The 20,155-nt window shown below is 54.6% G+C and overlaps 2 protein-coding genes across 2 annotated transcripts; one reads left to right on the top strand and one right to left on the bottom strand.

The window, feature by feature from the left end:
• Positions 1–461: 461 nt before the first annotated feature.
• PROCR (protein C receptor) lies at positions 462–1,994 on the top strand. Its single transcript, XM_035544404.2, has 4 exons — positions 462–568; positions 677–913; positions 1,083–1,349; positions 1,467–1,994. The coding sequence occupies exons 1-4, from the start codon at positions 508–510 to the stop codon at positions 1,577–1,579; spliced, it is 678 nt and encodes a 225-aa protein (XP_035400297.1). The 5' UTR covers positions 462–507; the 3' UTR covers positions 1,580–1,994.
• A 5,853-nt stretch (positions 1,995–7,847) lies between these two features.
• Positions 7,848–20,132, bottom strand: DNAJB11 (DnaJ heat shock protein family (Hsp40) member B11). Its single transcript, XM_035544403.1, has 10 exons — positions 19,980–20,132; positions 19,712–19,868; positions 17,367–17,464; positions 16,422–16,554; positions 15,370–15,512; positions 14,731–14,813; positions 14,047–14,104; positions 13,363–13,474; positions 12,812–12,971; positions 7,848–8,764 (listed from the first exon to the last, which is right to left on the bottom strand). Exons 1-10 carry the CDS (start codon positions 20,060–20,062, stop codon positions 8,700–8,702), a joined length of 1,092 nt encoding a protein of 363 aa, XP_035400296.1. The 5' UTR covers positions 20,063–20,132; the 3' UTR covers positions 7,848–8,699.
• Between the last annotated feature and the right edge of the window lie 23 nt (positions 20,133–20,155).

Below are 20,155 nucleotides of genomic sequence, written 5' to 3'. Positions count from 1 at the left end.
GCTGAGCCGTGCCGAGCCGTACTGAGCCGTACCGAGCCGTACCATGTCGTACCGAGCCATGCTGAGCCGTGCCGAGCCATACCGAGCCGTACCATGTCGTACTGAGCCATGCTGAGCCGTACCGAGCCGTACCGAGCCGTACTGAGCCGTGCCGTACCGAGCCGTGCCGAGCCACACCGTGCTGTACCGAGCTGTACCGTGCCAGTACCGGCCCGCCGTGCGGTTCCCATGCCCGTACCGGGCCGCTCTGCAGCTGTTACAAGAAGCACCACTGCCACCAGCCCCGTTCCCCCCAGTCCCTCCCAGTCCCGCCAAACCCCCCGACCCCCCCCCCCTGCCCCCCGTTGCGCCCGGCAGGGAAGGGGTGCGGCTGTCCCGGGCTAAGGAAATGGGAGCGCCTTGGCCAGACTCCCACCATCGTCCTCCTCCTCCAGCCACACCTCCCCGGCCCCGCTAAATTCCCCCGCCGCCGCCGTCCCCGCACATCCCGTCCCGTCCAGTCCCACCATGCTGCGGCTGCTGCTGCTGCTGCTCTGCGGGGCCCTGGGCTGCGGGTCGCAGGGCGCGGGTAAGGCCGCACGGGGCCATGCGGGCCACCACTGGGCTGGCGGGCGAGCGTTGGGCTTGGCGTCACCCAGCCACCGCTGGCCGCGGTGACACCGACGTCTCCTGGCAGCCCCGCTCGCCTTCACCATGCTGCAGCGGACGCGGGTGTCCAAGGGCAGCTCCGTCTTCTGGGGCAACGCCACGCTGGGCGGGCGGCTCAGCCACCTCCTGGAGGGCCACAACGTCACCCAGGTGCTGCCGCTGGAGCCCCCGGCTGCCTGGGAGCGGCGGCGGGACGCAGTGGGCAACTACCTGACCTACTTCGGCGAGCTGGTGCGGGTCTTCAGCAAGGAGAGGCCCATCAACTGTGAGCGGCACGGCGGCGGGGCGAGGGGGTGCTGGGGGACCGCAAACAGGGCTGTGCAAACTTGGTGCATGAGGGCAGCTCGGTGCTGGGGGCGGCGAGGGTGGTTATGATCCCCTGCCCGTCCTCATGGCCTCCCTTCCCATCCTCACGGCCCCCCTGCCTCCCACAGACACGCAGAGCCTGTGCTGCCGCCTGGGCTGCTACCTCTTCCCCAACGGCACAGCCCACAGCTTCTACGAGGTCTCCCTCAACAGGACAGCCTTCCTCACCTTCCACGTCCCCACTGCCACCTGGGAGCGCCGCTGGCCCGGCAGGGACGCGGTGGCCTCCTTCGCCCAGCGGGAGCTGATGAAGTACCCGGAGACCACCCGGGACCTGCAGCATTTCCTCAACACCACCTGCGTGGACATCCTGCGGGCTCAGAGCACCGAGACAGGTCTGTGCCGAGGATGACGGGGGTGGCCGGGGATTGTCCCCCTGCTCCCAGTGCTTGTCCCTTGAGAGCAGGGGGTCGGGGTGGCCTGCCGTTGTCACCTCCTCTCACCTCTTGCAGGAAAGCAGAGCAGCCGGTCGCGTGCCCCACTGGTGCTGGGTCTGACCCTGGGGGTCTTGGCGGTGGTGGGCATGGCCGGAGGCATCTTCTTGTGCACGGGTGGCAGCTGCTAGCAGAGGCCACGGCCGTCCCACATCACCCCACGGAGGCAGGGGACTGACCCAGCGTCACCCCACAGAGGCAGGGGACAGATCCTGCGCGCTGCAAGCCCCTTGCTGGCGGGTCCCCCGGCTGGGATGTCCCTTCCCTGCCTCGGGGACAGTCCCCATGCTGTGTGCCGAGGCTTAATGCAACACCACGCTTGGCCGGGATGGAAAAAACGGGGAAGGGGCGTGGTGAAAAATCAGAGAAGAAAGCCAAGAAAGCATTAAAAGGCTGGCACTCAAACCATCACTCGTCCCCATTCTGGTGGGGGGGGGAACGGGGGAGGAAAGGTGGCACACCTGGGCGAGGACCCACTGGTGGCCATCCACCTCCACGCACTACAGCCCTGCTTCGGTTTTGGTGCAATAAAACTCCTCCTGCCCACCGCCTTGTGCTGCCTTGCCTTGCTTTGGGGCTGGACGGTGCGTCCCGAGTTTGTTCGGCCTTGGAGAAGGCTTGCAGGGCTCGCGCCACCTGAACTTGTCATGACCCCCTGCGCCGCTTTGTTTTCACTGCAGCAGGGATTTTTCCCCGGGGCCAGCCGGCTCAATTTGTTTTTCTTTCCCTTATCTCCCTCTGGCACGCCAAGGGGGACTGGAGGCGAGCGGGCAGATTTCCTGGGCAGACTGAAGCGTTCACCGCTGTCACCTACAGACGCTGGCTGCCCAGCGGTCGAGGGAAGAAATGGGGAGCAGGGACAAAAGGGGCTTTGGGAGGGATAAAGAAAAGAAGGATTGCCGGTGAAGCACGTCCTTGCGTGAAAGCACAGCTGCAAACCCAAAACTCCTCGTGGGAGCAAGGGGTCGGGCAGGGGAAGGGGGAGATGGAAAAAGAAACGGGAACAGGATGGGGAGATGACACGGTGGTGTCCACAGCGAGAGCTGAAGAAGGAGGTCTCCAAAAACCTCATCTGATCCGCTGGAGCTGCCAGGCGGCCCTGGCCGCCGTCCACCCCGAGCGGCGTGCTCGGCCGCCCCGCTGCTCCCCACCCTTTGGGGGTTCCTCAGCCAGAGCGCAAGAGGCCTGAGCATCCAAAGCGCTGACACCACAGCAGGCGAGCGTCAGCACTTGGAGGAGAACAGCCTCCAGCAGGGCGCGATGGCCGTGTCCATATCCCTGCGGGCTGCGCTTTGGCACACAGGGCATCGCCGTATCCACACCGCGGGCACAGCGGGTTGGGCACCGCGGCGCCTCGAGCTGCACGTTTCTCCCAAGGGATCGCGCGGCTCCTGCCAGGTCCTTGGCCAGGGGGCACCCGGGAAGGGCCTGGATCTGGGGCTGGGGGTGGAAGGACAGGGCCTGTTTTGCTTCTGAAACGCGTCAGCTTTGGGACAGCTGGGGAAGCCTCCACTTGAAGCAGCTCTGGGGAAGACTTTTCTCATCTGCTGACCCCCTGCGCACTGGGCACGGCCGGGCGCTCCAGAAAGTGGCTACGCTGCCAGCACAGAGAAAGCGAGCCGTGACTGCTGCTGCTGCCACCCTGCCGTGTCCCCAGGAGGGCTCCTGGCCGTCCCCGGGCACCCAAAGCCACCATCCCTCCGTCCCAGAGCCACCTCCCCGGCAGTGACCAGCACCCACACCCAACGCGTGACACAGAGCGGAGGGAAAGGTTATCGCAGCAGCATCCGCGCCCCTCCCAGCCCCAAAATTCCTCTTTCCACCCCCAAACTGCCTCATCATGGGGTCACTGCTGCTTGCCCCTGCACCAGCACGCCGGGGACGTGTGGCATGCTGGGTCACACGCGGGGAAGGGCTGGCCGCAGCCAGCTCCCAGACACCGCTTAAATATTTACCACCGCTCTGGGAGCTGGTAGCTGCATCCAGGGCCCGTCCTTTCTAAAATCTGGCCGTGCTCCCCCCCCGGGATGGGTGCCAGCACTTAGCCGCGTACATCCGAGGGGCGAGTGTGGTTTGCTCCTTGTTTTATTCTCCCCGCAGCCCTCTGGAGGCTTTCCCCAGCCCCCTATGCAGCATCTCCCTGAAAGCAAATACTAAAGGCAAACATGGCCAGCCTCCCCCCTCCCCACGAGGTTTCTCCTTCCGTGTGCCTCATGGTTTCCATCACTCAGGCTGCTATCGCTGCTCGGGGTACGGGTTGAGATAAGGCGCCCAGCCTCGAGCTCCGCATGGTGTTGCAGGGAATAAGGCGATGCCCGCGGGGTAGGGGCAGGTTTCCCCTTCGCCTCCACGCTTACCCGACGGGCGCACATCTCCCCTCCACCCAGGGGCTAGCAGGGGGATGCGGTTCCACCCCAAAGGCTGAGCATTTTGGACACCAGCCCTGCTGTGGGGTCAGTGTCCCCAGCGAGCCCCCAGCCAAGAGGCATCAGCCCCGTGCCCCAGCTGGTGGCCGCATCCTGCCCGTCCCCAGCCCTGGGACGGGGCTGCCTGGTGGAACAAAGGGGACCAGCGCTCACCACGCCGGTGGAGATGCTGCGCGGCTGCCTTCAGGGCAGGTGACACCACACCACCACTCCCGTTCCCCCTGCACACCGTGTTCCTCTCTCCCCCATCCCCAGATTTAGGTCCCCCTCACCCCAGCTGAAGCTGCAGCACTTTCTGCTCGTCACCAGGGCAGGAAGAAGGGCTTAGCCTCATAAACACACCCTACGCACGCAGTGCCTGCGCTGGTGTCATCAGCGCCACTCCGGCCTCAACAGGCTCCATCCTCTGAGCTGTCCTCAGAGGTCACGCCGCGACAGCCCCGGCTGGTTTCGTGCGCAGAGTTTCCAGTTTCCAGACATCCCTGTTAACCCTGCTCTTGCACCAGGGCGAGCGCGTTTGCTATTAGCCTGTGCCCCTAGGGAGAGGTTGGTTTGGTGTTTTTTTTTTTTATTATTTTTTTTGTAACGTATTTTTGCCTCATTTGGGACACTGGAAAGCACCCAGGCCCTCTTCCACCGCACTGCCACTGCCCAGCGGTGCCTCCTGCTCCCAAGGGAGAGCGGGCAGCAGCCATGGAAAACTTCAGTGGCAGAAGGGGCAGAGCTGACACGTCCCCCCGCAGGGCACAGGGGTGCCCAGGACCCACCACTGCCCTCTTCCCTTTCCTCTCGCCTCCCAGGTCAGCGTGCCTGACCGGGCCTGCGGAAACAGGAGGGGAAAGCTGGACCCTGGCCACAGTCAACACCGGGCGGTGATGTGGCAGGCGGGCAAGCGGAGGTTTTTGGGGCAGGAGCAGCACCAGCAGCGCTGACATCCCTGCTGCTGTCCCCATGCCAGGGAAAGCTCCGGTTTGAGCAAGCCAGTCCCTGCCTGACTGCAGTGAGCAGCTCAGCCTGACGGCCGATCACCTAAAAACCACCTAAAATGGTGTAAGAGATGCTGGCGAGGAACTGTCACTTCACCTTCCTGAGGTCTCCAGCCTTGTTTGAACAGTTGCACGCGGGGACCGCTGCAAGCCTGCGCCTTCAGGACAGCAATTCTCTCCTGGCAGCGGTCACTCCCCTCCTATCTCTGCTGCCTGTCTCTCAGATATAGACGAGTTTAGGTACAGATAAGCGCTTTAAAATAACAAGCTCTTAGGAAAAAACAAGCCAGCCTACACCGCGCTTCCAGAAGTTTCCATGGAGGAGAAACTGCTGTTTGGGAACACTTTCAGCCCCTGCCCGGACTCGGGGAGGAGGGAATGCTCCAGGCAAGCAGTTTGACTCATTGGGATGAGAAATAGGAGAGCAGCAGCTCCGTGGGGCTGAGGGCATGGGGAACAACCCCCTCGGGCCAGACGGCTCTTTGGGACCCTTTGGACCCAACGCTGCTGCTCCTGCGTGTGGTCTTAAAACCGCAACATCTGCTCTGGGACAGGCGACGTGGCTTTGCAGGCAGCAAGCCCAGAGCGTGGAGGGACAGACCCTGACGAGGCTTAGACGTCATGGAGCAAACAGTTACCGGGAAGCCTCCTCTCCCTCCCTGTGCAAGTGCTCTGTGAGGGATATTTGTCCTACAAAGAACCAAAGGGACCCTTTGCCCATTTATCTCATGGAAAACAGCAAGCCAGAGGCACGTGCTCGCTTGCTTGGCAAGAAGAGCCGCAGTTACCTGCTCCTGGCCTCCGCTGGAGCATCCCCTCCCAGGTGATGGCCGGGAAAGCCGGGTCTGACATGGCTGGGGGGTCTTCACCCCATCCAGACGCAGCAGGGATCCAGCCAAAGGAGGGCAACAACGTGCTGACAGTGGAAGAAACATCTTCAGGAGATGATCAGAAGCGATCACTTTGTAGAGCAGGATCCCGTGTTAGCCAGGCAGTAACCATTTGCTTATTTAACAAGCCCTTCTCAAAGGGGTGAGAATTTCTAGAAACACATTTCGAGGTCAAGCATCTTGCTGAAGGAGTAGAACAACGTGCCCGTGTCTGAAGGGTCAACAATCCTTGGCTTGTGCGCGGCTTCAGGCCCTGCGAGATAGCGGAGTCCCCATGCACCAGGACTCACCCGCGCTGGCAGAGCTTTACTGAAGCAGAGGGCACAGGACGTCACGGCCACCGACCCGCATCCCACCAGCCCCACCACCTGGGAACGCACCTCCCACCATCGCAGAAGGTGCCCAGCTCTCCTGAAGCGAGTGGATCGAAGTGCAACAAGCGGAGCATCCGTACGAGATGCAGCAAGCACCAACGCGCGCTGCTGCGCGGGAGGGGAGCGTGGAAGCCCTGGGTGCCCAGCCTGAAGGCAGGGGTGGCAGCGAGCCCCAGCTGTGCACGCACACCACGCAGCAGGGCAAGGAGGCTGGAAGGAAGCAGGGCTGCCTGGCAGGGCTTTGGGCTTTTTCTCTTTCACATCTCAGTGAATTACCTGCACCACGACAACAATGGAGCCGGTCTCTGCCGCCTTGCGTCTCGCTCTCACCCTGGTAAAATTGTGGCTTGGCAGCTCCTGTTGCTGTTCAGCACAGCATGGGCCTCTCAGGGCAGCACAGATCCACAATGGAAAGGGAAAAAAATAAAACCCTACAGGAAGGAAAAGAATTAGCTTGGAAAGGAAAAGCAGCGGCAAGCACAAGTACTTGTGCTCAGAATAAGTCTGCTGCTGGGGGCAGGGGTAGGAAGGGTCACGTCGCAGCCAAAATCTTGTGCAGAAGCTGAGACCTTGCTGTAAGGTTTTTGGTTTTATTGCTGTGCTGGCGGCGTGGGGCATGGTGGTAGGGTAGAAAGAAAAAGGCCATGGAGCAGTCAGCAAACGGACCCTCGCAGGGCTGACAGCACGAAGCAGCCCCATGCGCAGGGCCACCAGGTGCATTTCTGTGCAATCAGAGGTTTCAAAACATAATCAGAGTGGGGAAGCGGGGCACAGAGCTGCCTACAGAGACCTGGAAACACCTGGCCAAAGGGGCTGATGCTCTTCTAGCAGCCTCAGCCAGGATGAACGCCTTAGGCTTGAGCGAGGATTTCGAGGAAGATGAGCACTGAGACCGAGGGTCTGGCAACCTGTGTTCACCTCGCCCCTCTCCTGGCTGTTCCCGAAGCCCCAGGTTTGCTCTGCCAAAGCAAACGCACAAAGGATCCAACAGGAAACCTTCCCGGTGCTGCTGCTTCCGCTGCGTCAGCTCCTGCTGCTGCTGGACTTCAAGGGCTGGGCGGGACGCAGCTGGACCACTGCGGCACACAATGGCTGGGCCACAGCTCTCCTCCTCCCCAAGCTCAGATCGGTGCTACTCCGCACTTGAAAACAAGAGGAAAACCCAAAAAGCAACCTTGCGTCTCCTGCTGCTTTTCCCTGGCAAGCATTTCCACGTGGAAAAGGCAGATCCCATCCGTTTCCCAGCTCAGGGGATGCGGCATCGAGCAAGCAGCTGGAGGGACCCCGCTGTACAGCCCCGTGGAGCACGGGATAAAGGAGCAGAGCACCATCCTACAGCAGCTGACTCATCTCGCTCCTACATCCCTGCCACGGCGCAGCAGCACGAGGCTGACTGACGCAGGCACCTCTGGGAACTTTCTTCGCTACCACTCCCAAACTTACTTACAAATAACACGCAGAGATGAGCGTTTCTGACAGGGATGCTTAAAGGAGCAGGGACTTGAGGGTGAAGCTGCTTCACCAGAGCAGCACAGGTACGGCCCTGCTGAGTCACCCATCCCTTGATCCAAACAAAGCAGCTACGGAGCTGCTGCTGGTGTTAGCAGCAGTACTGTCCCCCTTTACGGCAGCTCACGGCTTAGATCTCTAAAGGGACCCTTCCTCAGTTCAACGACTTGCAGCTCTACCAGGGCAAGGGCTGCTGAGACACAGAAGCAGGTAGTTTTTGCCATTCCAACTCAAACATCTTTATTTCTGCGCCGTTAGCTTCCCTGTCCTCACGGAGGACAGGGTGCAGGAGGTGAGTGAACAATTTCCAGACAAGCCACTGGTTACGTTTGGGGCAGAGGAACCAAGACCACGAGGAGCCGTTCCCATTATTTTCCCTGAAATTTCACGCTGAAGGTCCGAGGAATCTTTGCTAAACCGTTGTGACTTTGAATCTAAAAGTGAACGTTAACTTTTGGGACAAGAGGACTACTTGGTAGTGATGAGAGCACACAGGATCTTTCAGAAAGTTTTTTCCCCAGCCTTCCCAGCTGCGTGTGGGTCCAACGCATTCTGTACAGGCCCTCCTGTCAGTCCACTCCCAACAGCAGCTGCACTCCTGCCCCAGAAGCACATACTCTGAAGCAATACCACACTCTGGACTCAGAGGGGAAGGACTGGGATTAGAAAAAATACAAAAGAAACTCAGAAGAGACTGACACAAAGGACATCAAAAACAGGAGAAGCTATGAAAATATGCTGAGATGGTGAAGAGAAGTCACATCAAAATATATTTAAAAAACAGAAATTCCAATCTGTGTGGAATTTAAAACTCCTTTGCCCCCTTTTTTTTCCTGCTCAAGGAGTCTTTGTTGTTCCAGGACATGGAACAGGATAGGCAGCACCAATTGTGTCCTGAACAGGGTAGTATGCCCCCCAGCTCATCTGAATGCTTCCACCGTTTAAAAAAGAGACACATATACCTCAACAATCACCCCACCCTCCCTCTTTCCCATTCTGCAATGGGCAGGAGAAAAAACTGCAAACAAATCTGACTTTTGATTTAAGTCCTTTTCTTCCCCCCACATCAATATCCCTGCAATCCGTTGTACACCTTCTGCACAGATCCTTGTTTCAACAGCTGTTTGAGACCTGCAAAAGAAACGAAGGCGTTACTGCACAGCACAGGCAGGAGGAGGACGCTGCAGCTGCTGCATTTAGCAGTCCCTGCTACATTTACACATCGACTTGGAGGCCCCCTGGCACGAGCCTCTCGAGGCTGAGCCCACATATCTGAGTAACGCAGTCAAACACTGACACTCTGAGCATGATTTAAACAAACAAAAAACAACACCAAAATCCCCCCGAACCCAGAGGTGCAACAGCTTTACTCGTGCTCCTTCAGCATTTCTACAAGGAGAAATAGGACCGAAGTTAACAGCGCCAGAACAATGCTTTCATACGCTCTCTGGACCACAAAAAGGCAATGATTCCAGGGAGAAAATCTCTGCTATCACTTCAAAGGCGAGAGCACCACCTTGAGATCCTCACAGCTCTGTGAGGGATAGAGGTAGAGATAAAGCTCCAACTCCCAGAGCCATTTTGCTATTGAAGTCGAGAACAAGTTTGCCATCTTAAGTATAACTGCACCAAGAAACGGCTTTGAGAGCATTTCCAGAGTTTAATTCCAGTCGTCTAGCTCATCTCCCCAGGCTCCCTCTACAGCCCAACAGAAATCCTCTGGCAGCACGTTTGGGAAGGCTACGTCTGGCTCCTCCTCGAACTGCCAGCTACAGAAAGCCAGGCGAATAATTACAGAGCAGGGGTTTTCACACCGGTGTGTGGTGCCTGGGGACAGTACTGTTCACTGGAAGCAGTCCCTAGAGAGCAAGTTTGTTCTCTTACTCGCATCTGTGGAGTTGAGCGCTCTACAGAAAGCTCGCATTTCTGTTTTGAAAGCCAGTGTTTGTAACTGGATGAGCATCGCTACGCTGGATCCAACCGCTACAAATGCCATCCTCCCCACCCTTGAAAACCCATTCATAAAACACCCTAAAGAATTCATGCCCTGATGTCCTGTCACCATCCAGAGCAAGATAAGAGAACGGGAGGGTGAGTCAGCACTGAAACCACAGCAGCTGATCTACTGGGGTCAGCGCATTCAGGAAAAGACTGGCAGGGCTTTACTGCTGCTTAAGGGTCATATTTGCACTGACCAGAGGAAGCAGACTGGCAAGAACATAAATGTCACACTTTTTCCAGGGATAAATCAGAGGGGACTCCCTCTTCAGAGTCAGCCTGGTCACCCACAGTGCCAGCACTCCCAGCCCTGGCCGTGGGGCCCCTCGGGGCACAGCAGCACCTCTGCTCTGACCAGCACCAGAAAGGATTGTGCTGGATCCAAGATTGTGAGAGCAAACTTTCAAATAAATAAGAAAAAAAAGCTAAATTGCTTTAATTCTGATGTTAGGTATCCCCAAAACAGCATCAGCCTCAAAACAAGCACACTGGCTTGAAGAAGAGAGGACTGCTGTCCTGCCTCAGATCAGCCTGCTGAGCTGCAGCCAGAGTCCTGGTGGAGGGGGCTGGGTGCTGGGCCTGTCTGCAAAACAGAGCACATTCGGCTGCCTGGAAAACTCTGCAGCGGTTGCCACCTTCAAGCAGGGTACATAAGCAGGGAGAGGCAGACCAGTTATTAAGATCAACCAACTTACTCATAAAAAAACAAAACAACAACAACAAAAAACAAACGACAACAAAACAACCAAGCTTACAGGCATGGAAATCCTTTGTCAGGAGGACTGGCTAAAAGACAGTACATCTCCCTGCAAACCTTGCCCTGCTCACCTACCCTTAACCCATTCTGGCTACAGACACTACTGTCCTTCAGGACTGGTTATTTGATGCACACAAGGTCACAGAAGTTCCGTTAAAATGCTGAAAAACCGTCCTGGAAAGAACTGGAAATAAGAGGCTCGAAGCTACTTCCTGGCCCATGTGTAAGCGGATGTACCCTCTGGCCGTGCAGCCTTTCAAAAGGAAGGACGTAGCTGAAGGAAGGTGAGCTCCAGCAACCCAGAAAAAAGTGGGATTTTCACCACTCCTGTACCTCGTTTCCTGCTGACTAGCTCTTAGGCAGATGCACATTGGCCCCAAAGATACCCCCATTAGTGCACAGGAAGTTTTAACACTTATCTGATGCCCTAACCCCAGTGTTGGGGATTTGGTCCTGGCAGCCAGGAAGCCTGACGTTTGGTGCCACTGCACCCTCAGTCATTCACTACAGCCAGCTGAAAGTTTTCCTGACACCACCGGCAGGTGACAGGCTACAACACAACATGGGCACTTTGCTGCCTGCTGGTGCTCTCTGAGCACTCTGGAGGGAGATTTAAGGGTCCCTAAAGACAGCAAACGAGCGTCGGTAGAGATGTGTAAGAAACGAGAGAAAGTCACTTCGGATCAGCAGGCAGTAAATTCCCTGACGCTACGCAGGCAGGAAGGAGAGCATATTGTTTCTCTGACCCTAGAGCTTAGATGGACCAGAGCAGTGCTCTCAGTCTCACTGTCTTCTGACTGCCCCAGGAGCCATCCATATGGTTAGGAGATAAGAAATTAGGAACAGCGCCAACAACAAAAGGGATGTTTTGAATTCTGAGGCCTACTGTCTTCCTTTGAGTGTGTACACTGAACCGCTGCCACACAACACGAGCAGACCTATTCCCTCATAAAAACCCTGAAATCTCTGGATGTTTGGAGATATTCTAGCGCACAGGAATGCATCTGACCGCTTACCCAGTCACCTTCCCCTCGGAAGGGTGGAATTGCTTTAGGAGGGTATGAAACACCCAAAGACCCCGTGCCTGAACACACCCGTGCCAGCACCATCACCTCCCAGTTCCTGGGCACGCTAGCTAGCGGTTCTGACAAACACGCAGGGCTCGGTCACTGATTCTTGCCCTCAGCCTCTCCTCAAACTGCCACCAGCAGCAGCCGGAAGAACCCCACGTCCACACAAGAAGAGGCGCTGCTGCCTTGGGCAGGCTTGAGAAGGACAGCAGAGCCTGGAAGGAGGACACCTCGCACTGATGCGGACACAGACCTCACAGCCCAAGTAGCTGCAGACCTGACTGCAGGAGGAAGAGCCGCAGAAGATGGGCCAGCCCTGGAGCTGCAGCCACCAGCTGGACTCCCTCTGGTAGCTCACACAGCGGCGTTGACACAGCAGGAAGGGCTGAGAAGAGACCACACGGGGCTTGGCTGCCCTCTACAAACTCTAGGAGCCCAGGAAAGCTGCACATTTGCTTCTCGCCACTAGGACAGCTGCCAGAGTCCACTAAAATGGCACATTCAGAAGGAGGTACGATAGCCCTGACCAGCAGGAAGAAGCGCTGGGGAGCAGGGTTTTCTGCGGGAGAGCTGCATTGCTATGGGCCAGGAACTTCTTTGCCCCCCAGCAGAGGATGGGGCAAAGATGTCTTGCCTTGATGCCTACTGTGATGCCTTGAGCAGAGCAGCAGATCCTACTGCAGAAGCCATTGAAGCAGAGATGAATTTCCGGCTAGGAGTACAGCATCTGCCCTCCCATCAGTTTCAGGATTTCAGCACACCTCACCCACAAGCTTCCATTCCAGAACTGGAAGCTGAGTAGCTGATCTCTCCAACCACGCAGGTCTGCGCTGCACACATCTTCCCCGAGCATGCCCGAAGCACTGAGGGTACAGGGAGATGTACGGAGGAACAACCCCCCCCGAACGCTGCACGGCACCGTTTACCCTTGGCTGTAGAGGGATTTTCACAAGCACTGCCCCCAGGCAGAAGCAGTGGCTGGAAAGCAGCTTGTGATCCTACTCCACGAAAGGCAAAGCAGACGGGCTAAGCCCGGTAAGTCCTTCGCTTCAGACAGATGGCCAGCTACAAAACAAAGCGCCGGCAGGTTTGCCAAGTGCAACATTCCAGTAGTGGCACATCCCAACCCACTCCTGTTCCCTACAACTGCAGCAGCCAAGCTCACATGCTTCAGAAGAAAATGAAAGCTATTCACAGGGCACTGGGCCAAACACGTTGTGTTGTACAAGAGATCCATGGAAAGGAAAGCCCCTCCTGACCACTACAGGCCCCTGGTTCAGTTATGCCAACTTCTAACCAGCTTTCGCAAGAGAACTGCGCAGCCCAAAGCCACAACAGCCGTCAGACACCCACCTTCTCGCTGTTCGTTTGTCAGCTGCTCTTTGGGGAATTCCACATCAAATGTGATTATCAGTGAGCCTTTGATGTTATTGTTATCAAAATTTGGAAGACCTTCTCCTTTCTTCCACAGTTTGGCCCCAGGTTTTGTAATTTTATCCCGAGCAACATGGACCTAGAGACAAAAGAAGTTTTGTAACTATTGTTCTGTGTACGTACCCCAACCCCCCAAATGCCCTTTGCGGCCCACTGAAAAACTTCAACTGCTATTGATTCCTTGCCAAAGTCAGTGACATGCAAGGGGTCCAGGCAGCGTTACTGCCAGGACACGTGACAGTACTAACGCCGAAGACAGAACTGCTCTGGCAGCCTGGAACCCAGGTCCTCACCACGCACCTTGTACAAGGCGCTTCGGCTCTGGAGGAATTGGTGTGGAAGCCTCTAGCCGAGGGGACGTTGGGCACAGCCAGCAGCTGCGCAGCCCCCCTGCGAACTAGCCCTCAGCACAGCAGGCCTGGGAGCTAAATTTTATTTACACGGAGCAGGAAAGCAAACTGTTTCCTCACCTTGTGCCCATCCAAGTGGGTGATATCCATTTCAAAACCTGTAAGTGCCTCGACCAGCGAGATTGTCACATTTGTATACAAGTCATCTCCTCTTCTTTCAAAGACTGGGTGCCTGTGGAAATAAGAGACTGGAACATCCCTTCTTTCCCACAGGAAAAGTGGGTCCTCTAGCTTCCTCCCCTCTCTTTGTGAAAGGGTTTAGAGATTTCACAGAAGTCAGAGAGGAAGCGAAGAATGAATGAAATTTAGCTTCATTTTCCTGTGTGAGATGCATACTACTAATAACCTTTCTATTTCTAGGGCAATGAGTGGCGAGGCGTGTCAAGAAGTCGTGACTCACTCGGCAATCTTTCTTAATAGTACATGCTCTTACAATAGGGAGATCGCATGTTTATGGAAAAAGGAGATACTTCATGTGATTCAGGCAGGAGCTAACTCACGCCAGAACTCGGGCCAAACACAACAAAAGCAGAATACTACTGCAGCATCCTAGCAGTGGTGAACCCTCTAGCATCCTTGGGGCTGAACATCCTGCACAGCCCTGACTACTGGACCCCTGGCTGTACCAGCTCTGCTGAAGGGTAAGCTACACACTAGCCAAGCAGGCAACACCGGCCAGAAAATTGCTTGCAAACTTCCTTTACAGGAACCAGAAAGAGTGGTGTAACAGGGCCAGCCACTTACTTAAGAACTTTTATTCGGAAACGCAGATCTCCTGGCTCCCCATCCACATGGGGTTCACCTGGGAAAGAAAGAGGAGCTCTATTTAAAGGAGCTAGTTAGTACAACTGAAGAAACAAGCAGCGCGTTGTTTCTTTACAACAAACAGCAAATACCTATACACAATAGAGATTTGCAGCTCACATGTTCAAGGGAAAAAAGCAACTAGTTGATTCTTACGACTACAACCCTGACAAGAAGTATTTTTTGCTAAACAACCCAGGATTTTCAGAGCTATCCCTCAATGAATTCATACCTGTCTGCTGTTATAAAGACTTGCCCACACACTAACGATACCCATCCATTTCTTGTTAAAGGACTTGAATTCCTTGGACAGAGGGGATTCCCTCACATACTCAAGTCAGAAGCAGATGTTCCTGTTCATGTTACCATCTGAACCATCAGATTTAGGGCTTTTTTGTGCGTCTACCCAGTACCACCAAAGGGAGTGGATCTCAGTCTTTGCTAAGTGTGGCTAACACTCTACATGCTCCTGGATTTCAGCAGCATGCACTGGACGCAGCACTTCAAATAAGACGTGCTGATCAGTTACCCAAAGCAGGGCTCGGACACTTTCACTGTCACGATGACCAGCCTTGCATCAAGGAAAAGGAGCAAGTCACGGCCGGGCAGCGCCCGTATACAGACCTTCCCCAATGAAGGGATACTCCATGCCATCCCTCACGCCTGGCTCTATCTCCACTTCTAGTGTTCGCTCTTCATTCACGAGCCTGCAAAGGGGAAGAACAAGCAAGCGCTGAGTTTCCAGCATCAGGTGGTAGCAGCTACTTATGTTTCTGACAGAATGAGAACACCCCCACACGTTAACACGTTCCTTGCTCACATCTAAAACTGGAGGCCAAGTGCCGCCTTTCTCGCACACTAATACTAATCCAGAAGAGAGGGCAAAGTGAAGCTCCTAAACGCACAGCCAGCATCTGGATACGCGACTACAGCACGGTATTCCACAGCCAGCTGTCCCCAGCTGGAAACCGTGGGCTTCTCCAACTTTGCTTCTGCAGGTTTCAGGTATCAATATGAAATTTCTGCTGCAACGACTGATTGTTCAAGGAATAAAGAACTGAGAGAGCAAATTGGTAAGCTCTTCATCTAATAGAGCTGGCCTTTTCTACTCTAAAAATAAAGACTCTCTCTCCTTAGCCACGAGAAACCTGGGCTAAGCGCTCCCAGATTGCCCAGGTCTTCCTGGTTGTACAGGCGCTTTTCTCCATCTAGTGGCAGGTTTTGAATAAACATGCACATAGCACCAAAGAGCACAAAACTCACTTGACATTGGGACATTCATCGCAAACAACTTCTTGAGTCATCTGGAAACGTCCAGGGCCCAACTGCGTGGTCCTCATCTCCTGCCGGCAGTTGCATTTCCGTTTGCCAGGTGCCTGCCTTGCCACTGGCTTGTTCCTGACAACCTGCACGAAAGAGGCTGACGTAAACAGACAAACCAGCACCCCTGGGCCTTGATTCCCCAAACAGTTTGAACGTAACTTGTTTTTTGTGCACTCTGCTGCCTCCACAGTAGCTGCGTGTGATCTTGACAAAACATTTCTCTAAGCGGTTTTCACCTTATGCCTCCCGCTGATCACCCACTAAATTCCCAAGCACCAGAAAACCATCTCCGAGGTCCTACTGCCACCTTCCTAACTAGGAAAGATAACGCCAGGCTGAAACCTCGGCTGAAACCTGACGCCTTTGGTTGGGATAGCTTCCTTGTTCCACGCACTGGGCAAAATTATTCTGAGTTTCTCATTTACCCAGACACTCACAACACAAATTCGAGCATTCTGAACTCTACCACAGTACAGCAGAGATCGCGAGCACCAGAAATACAGCTTGCTTAAAAAGTAATAATTAAAATGCCACTATATGTTTGTTAAGCATGCAATCCAGAGATTCATAACGACGTGCTTGGCCACATAAAAAAGTGACGAAAAATCCACAGCATGGTTTTCTAAGGACTGCTGAAAACCAGAGAACTAAATTAAGTGTTTTAGCCTCAAATAACAATACCTTCTGGAGAGAAACCACTAACACATTTTCCAGCTGGGCTACTGCAGACTGGCCACAGCTAGGCCCTGACAGGCAGCAAGTTACCATCACAAGAAGCATCATATAGGCAAGTTGCCAGATGGCAAAGATAACTGATGGAACAACGTATTTGTTTATCTGCTACCAAACAGCATCATAACATCATCCACTGACAGACACCGAGAAAACAAGCATCTATTTTAGTTCCGTTCTTCTGGAGAAGAGAGAGTGGCCTGGCCAGCCATCCGAGAGCTGAGAACACGCTGGGGAGCCCAACAGGCCCGCAGACTTACCTCTACAAAGTTCCCTGAATACACCTCCTCCAGCGTAACCTCCAGGTCCACGATGATGTCGCTGCCCCGTGGGATGTTCCTGTCCTGTTGGCGAGGGTTACCTCCAAACATGAACCCGAAGTCCCCAAAAAAGCTGGAGTGAAGGACATCAGTTAGTTCAGGAAGGAATTCTGATCAGAGGTGGCTTTGCTGAAGAGAGCCACCCAAGGCAGCAGCAACGCCTCAGAACCTGACAGCTGCCTAACGGGAGTCCTCTTCGCACGGCTCTGCTGCTCAGCTACCCTCACCCCGAGGCACAAGCTCTGAGCACTGCAAGTCAGCGCTAGCAGGTTGGTTTTCACAAGTTTAAGGGCAAGCAGTATGAGAAAGTCTGAATGTTCTTCCCCAAACGGACCTGCAGACAGTCGGAGTTCTCACCCAGAAGGATTACATGGGAAGAACGACTTAAGGAATTATTTTAGCATTTTTTTTTCCTAGCAGAAGCAAAAGGGCCTTGAAATAACCACGAGATCAGGTTGCTCTCTGGAAGTCACTAAAGTGTTACCTTGCAAAAGGAAGAAAAGAACCCCCAAGGGCGCACGCAGTCTGTGATAAAAGGTTAAATGCTCACGTAGCAGAAAATGCAGGAAAGATGCTGTGTGTTTAATGCAGCTGCAGCACCTCACAAGTCACCCACGTGAGCAACAGCCATCCGTGTGGACAGACACCGCTGGTTCCCACTTACTGCTCTTGGAGAAAGGGCTACCACAAGACAGACAAATGATAGCAGCAGGTAGGATATCCACTGTAAATGTATTTCTTCAAACCCTCAGCTGTCACCTCAGATCAGCGCCCCCTGACCAGGTAAAAGCCCTTAACGCTGAATTTGCCTATGTCAAACGTATGCACGAGCATCACAGAATTAGAGCTCCGACTACAGAGTAACCCGAAGCGGCAAAGTCTTACTGCGAGAAGATGTCTCCATGGGAACTCTGGTGCCCGTCCTTCAACCCCTCCTCACCATAGGCGTCGTACTGCTTCCTCTTCTCCTCGTCCGAGAGCACCTGGCAGCGGGACACAAAGGGACAAGGCTTTTGCCCACAGCTGAACCGGGCTATTTAAACAAGGGGCGGCGAAGAGCCGTGCCAGGCTCTTACCAGGGGTCGAGCAACGCTTCAGGGTACAGAAGCATGGGCTACAACTTGCTTGCTGCACTGCGAAGTTAAATGTTTATTGGCTAAGTTAAAATTAGTTTATTAAAACAGCAGAAGCAACGCAGAAGACATGAACAATACCGAGTTTAAATCTTAATGAGTTGAAAGACTCAGAAGGGAATAATAATTCAAAACCAGCTCTTACAAAGCAGGAACTGCTTCTCAATGAAAACAAAACAATACTCAATGTCCCCCCTCATTTCTCTGCTTGTTCTTTAAGCCTGTGGAACACGTATTCCTCTGACAAGTGTTTCCTAACAATTAGCAACGAATGCACGTTTGCCTACCCAGCTGAATCTGCCAGGTAGCCTAACTCTGCACCAGCTCGAACACTGACCCTCACTTCTAAGAGCAGCCAAATTCAAAAGGAGCAACCTCAGTACTAAGGCACAATAACACATCCCAACACACAGCACTCAAGGTTGTAAAGCTTTAAAGTTTTAATTCCTAGGTGTTGATCTTTGCTCTTGCTCCTCACCCAGAGATCTGCAAATTTCCAGTCAGATTTAGCCTCCCTTCCCCTTCCTGACCAGTTGATGACATTTTGGAAGGTCACAATTGCCAGGTTAACTTTCAGAAGACTTGAAAGGAGTGGAAACAGGTGGAGAAGCTGGTTCAATGATGATAAACAGTCTGAAATTGTAGCCAGTGATAAATGTCAGCAACAAAGGGGAAGGAGAGGAAAAAGAAAAACCCACAAAACAGTAACTATCAGCTTCATCTTTCCAGGACCAGAGATAAGAGCTCAGGTCTCTGTCTGCCACCTAAGATTTGCATTAAAGCACCTGTTTCATAGAAGTGGGATAAATTTTCCCTTCTGTGATCTGTTGGTGAAGGAACAGAATTCTTCTGGTGGACTACTGACAGTACCACAAGCAATAAGAAAGAAATAAGGAACAAAACATTTGCCTTTACATTCATTTTGCGTCTTTCTGCAGACTTCAGTGGAACACACCACTCCAAACATCACAAGGAGACCTCTTGTTTGTTATGCTAGGTTGCCTCAAAAGCAAAGCAGCTACAGTGGGTAAGCTTAGGAAAAGAAAAGACAGCAAAAACTTCATCCCCAAACCATCCTGAGACTAACAGCTGCTGCTACATGTAGGAGTCTCCTTTAATTGAAGCATCTGTGTCTGTACCACTCAGCTGGCATGTTAAAAATCACTCAGGCTGTTTGAAGGAAGGACACCGAGCAGTTTAATTAACCTACTTCCCCCACGTTCTTTTCCTGAAGACTTTGCTCTAGATACTCAGCGAGACAAACCTTGAGCAGCAGTAAAGAGGCTGATGTTTTATGTTAAAAAACACCCTGGTTTAGGTGAGAGCACGCTGCGTTTGTTTTGCCTGTGCTGGCACCAGAACCCCCGACGTTATGCTGAACAACTTGGACTCTGATGTGCTATTTCTCACCTCACTTCCTCATTCATTTTGTATTTGCATGTCGGAAGAACAGAGCAGTATCGGGGCAGCAGCAGGCTGCACGGGGGGGACAGCCCCTTTCCTTCTGACCACAGCTCTTGGTTCCAGCTCACGCTACAGCCCGACTCCTCCAAGTGAATGCCAAGCCCCCACCTGACTCCCTGCTGGTCAATGCTCTCATCTTCCTCAGGATCCCTCTGCTCCAGGGGATGGCAGGAGCAGGAGGTGACCAGCAGTGGCAGAGGGAAGCAGAAGGAAAGAAACAGAAGCAGCTGCCCTGCGTGAGTTGTGTGAATGCTCATGCACATGGCAGAGGAGAAAGCAGGTTTTGACTTAAAACGTACGGCTAACAGTTTATACACAATTTATGTGGCATGTTATGCTATTGGTTATTATTTACATGCTGCTCTGTTGTCATGGAACAGAACTCCTTATGTTTATGGGACTAACAGTTGTAAAACGACTTTTTCTGGTCAGCCTGGCAGCCTCTCTGCCCACCTGTTTTCATTAGGTAAAGCACCTGAGATCCGCCACAGGAGCAGGGGAGGCCGGGTCTCCCCAGAGCCTTACAGAGGGGGGGTTTACATCTCCCAAAAGACCTCCGGGGGGGGGGCGGGGTGAAGCCGATTTCCCCCCGCAGCCCGAAGCCTCCCGGCGCAGCTCGGCCCCGGCCCTCACCTCGTAGGCGGCTCCCAGGTCCTGGAACTTTTCCTGCGCCCGGGGGTCGTCGGGGTTCCTGTCGGGGTGCAGCTGCAGCGCCAGCTTGCGGTACGCCTTCTTGATGTCCTTCACCGAGGCGCCGCGGGACACCCCCAGGATCTTGTAGAAATCCCTCCTGCAGCGGGGAGACGCGGGGAGGGCAGAGGGGGGCGGCGGGGCCCCGTCAAGCGCCTGGGGGGGGGGGGGGGGGCAAAGGGGGCCGGGGGAGGGGGTGGCGGGCACTCACCCGGCGGCGGCCTCCCCGCAGAGGCACAGCAGCAGCAGCGGCAGCAGCAGGAGGCTGAGGCGGCCGAGCCGCCCGGGGGCCATGGCGGCGGCGGGCCGGCAGCGGGGCGACGAGGAGGAGGCGCCGCCGCCGCCCCGGCCGCCCGCCTCACGCCTCCAGCCAATAGCAGCGCGCCC

The sequence above is a fragment of the Cygnus atratus genome, chromosome 9 (assembly GCF_013377495.2).
Source record: "Cygnus atratus isolate AKBS03 ecotype Queensland, Australia chromosome 9, CAtr_DNAZoo_HiC_assembly, whole genome shotgun sequence".
Classification (NCBI taxonomy): domain Eukaryota; kingdom Metazoa; phylum Chordata; class Aves; order Anseriformes; family Anatidae; genus Cygnus; species Cygnus atratus.
The sequence above is the reverse complement of the archived record's forward strand: the minus strand, read 5'-3'. Positions and strand labels throughout refer to the sequence as shown.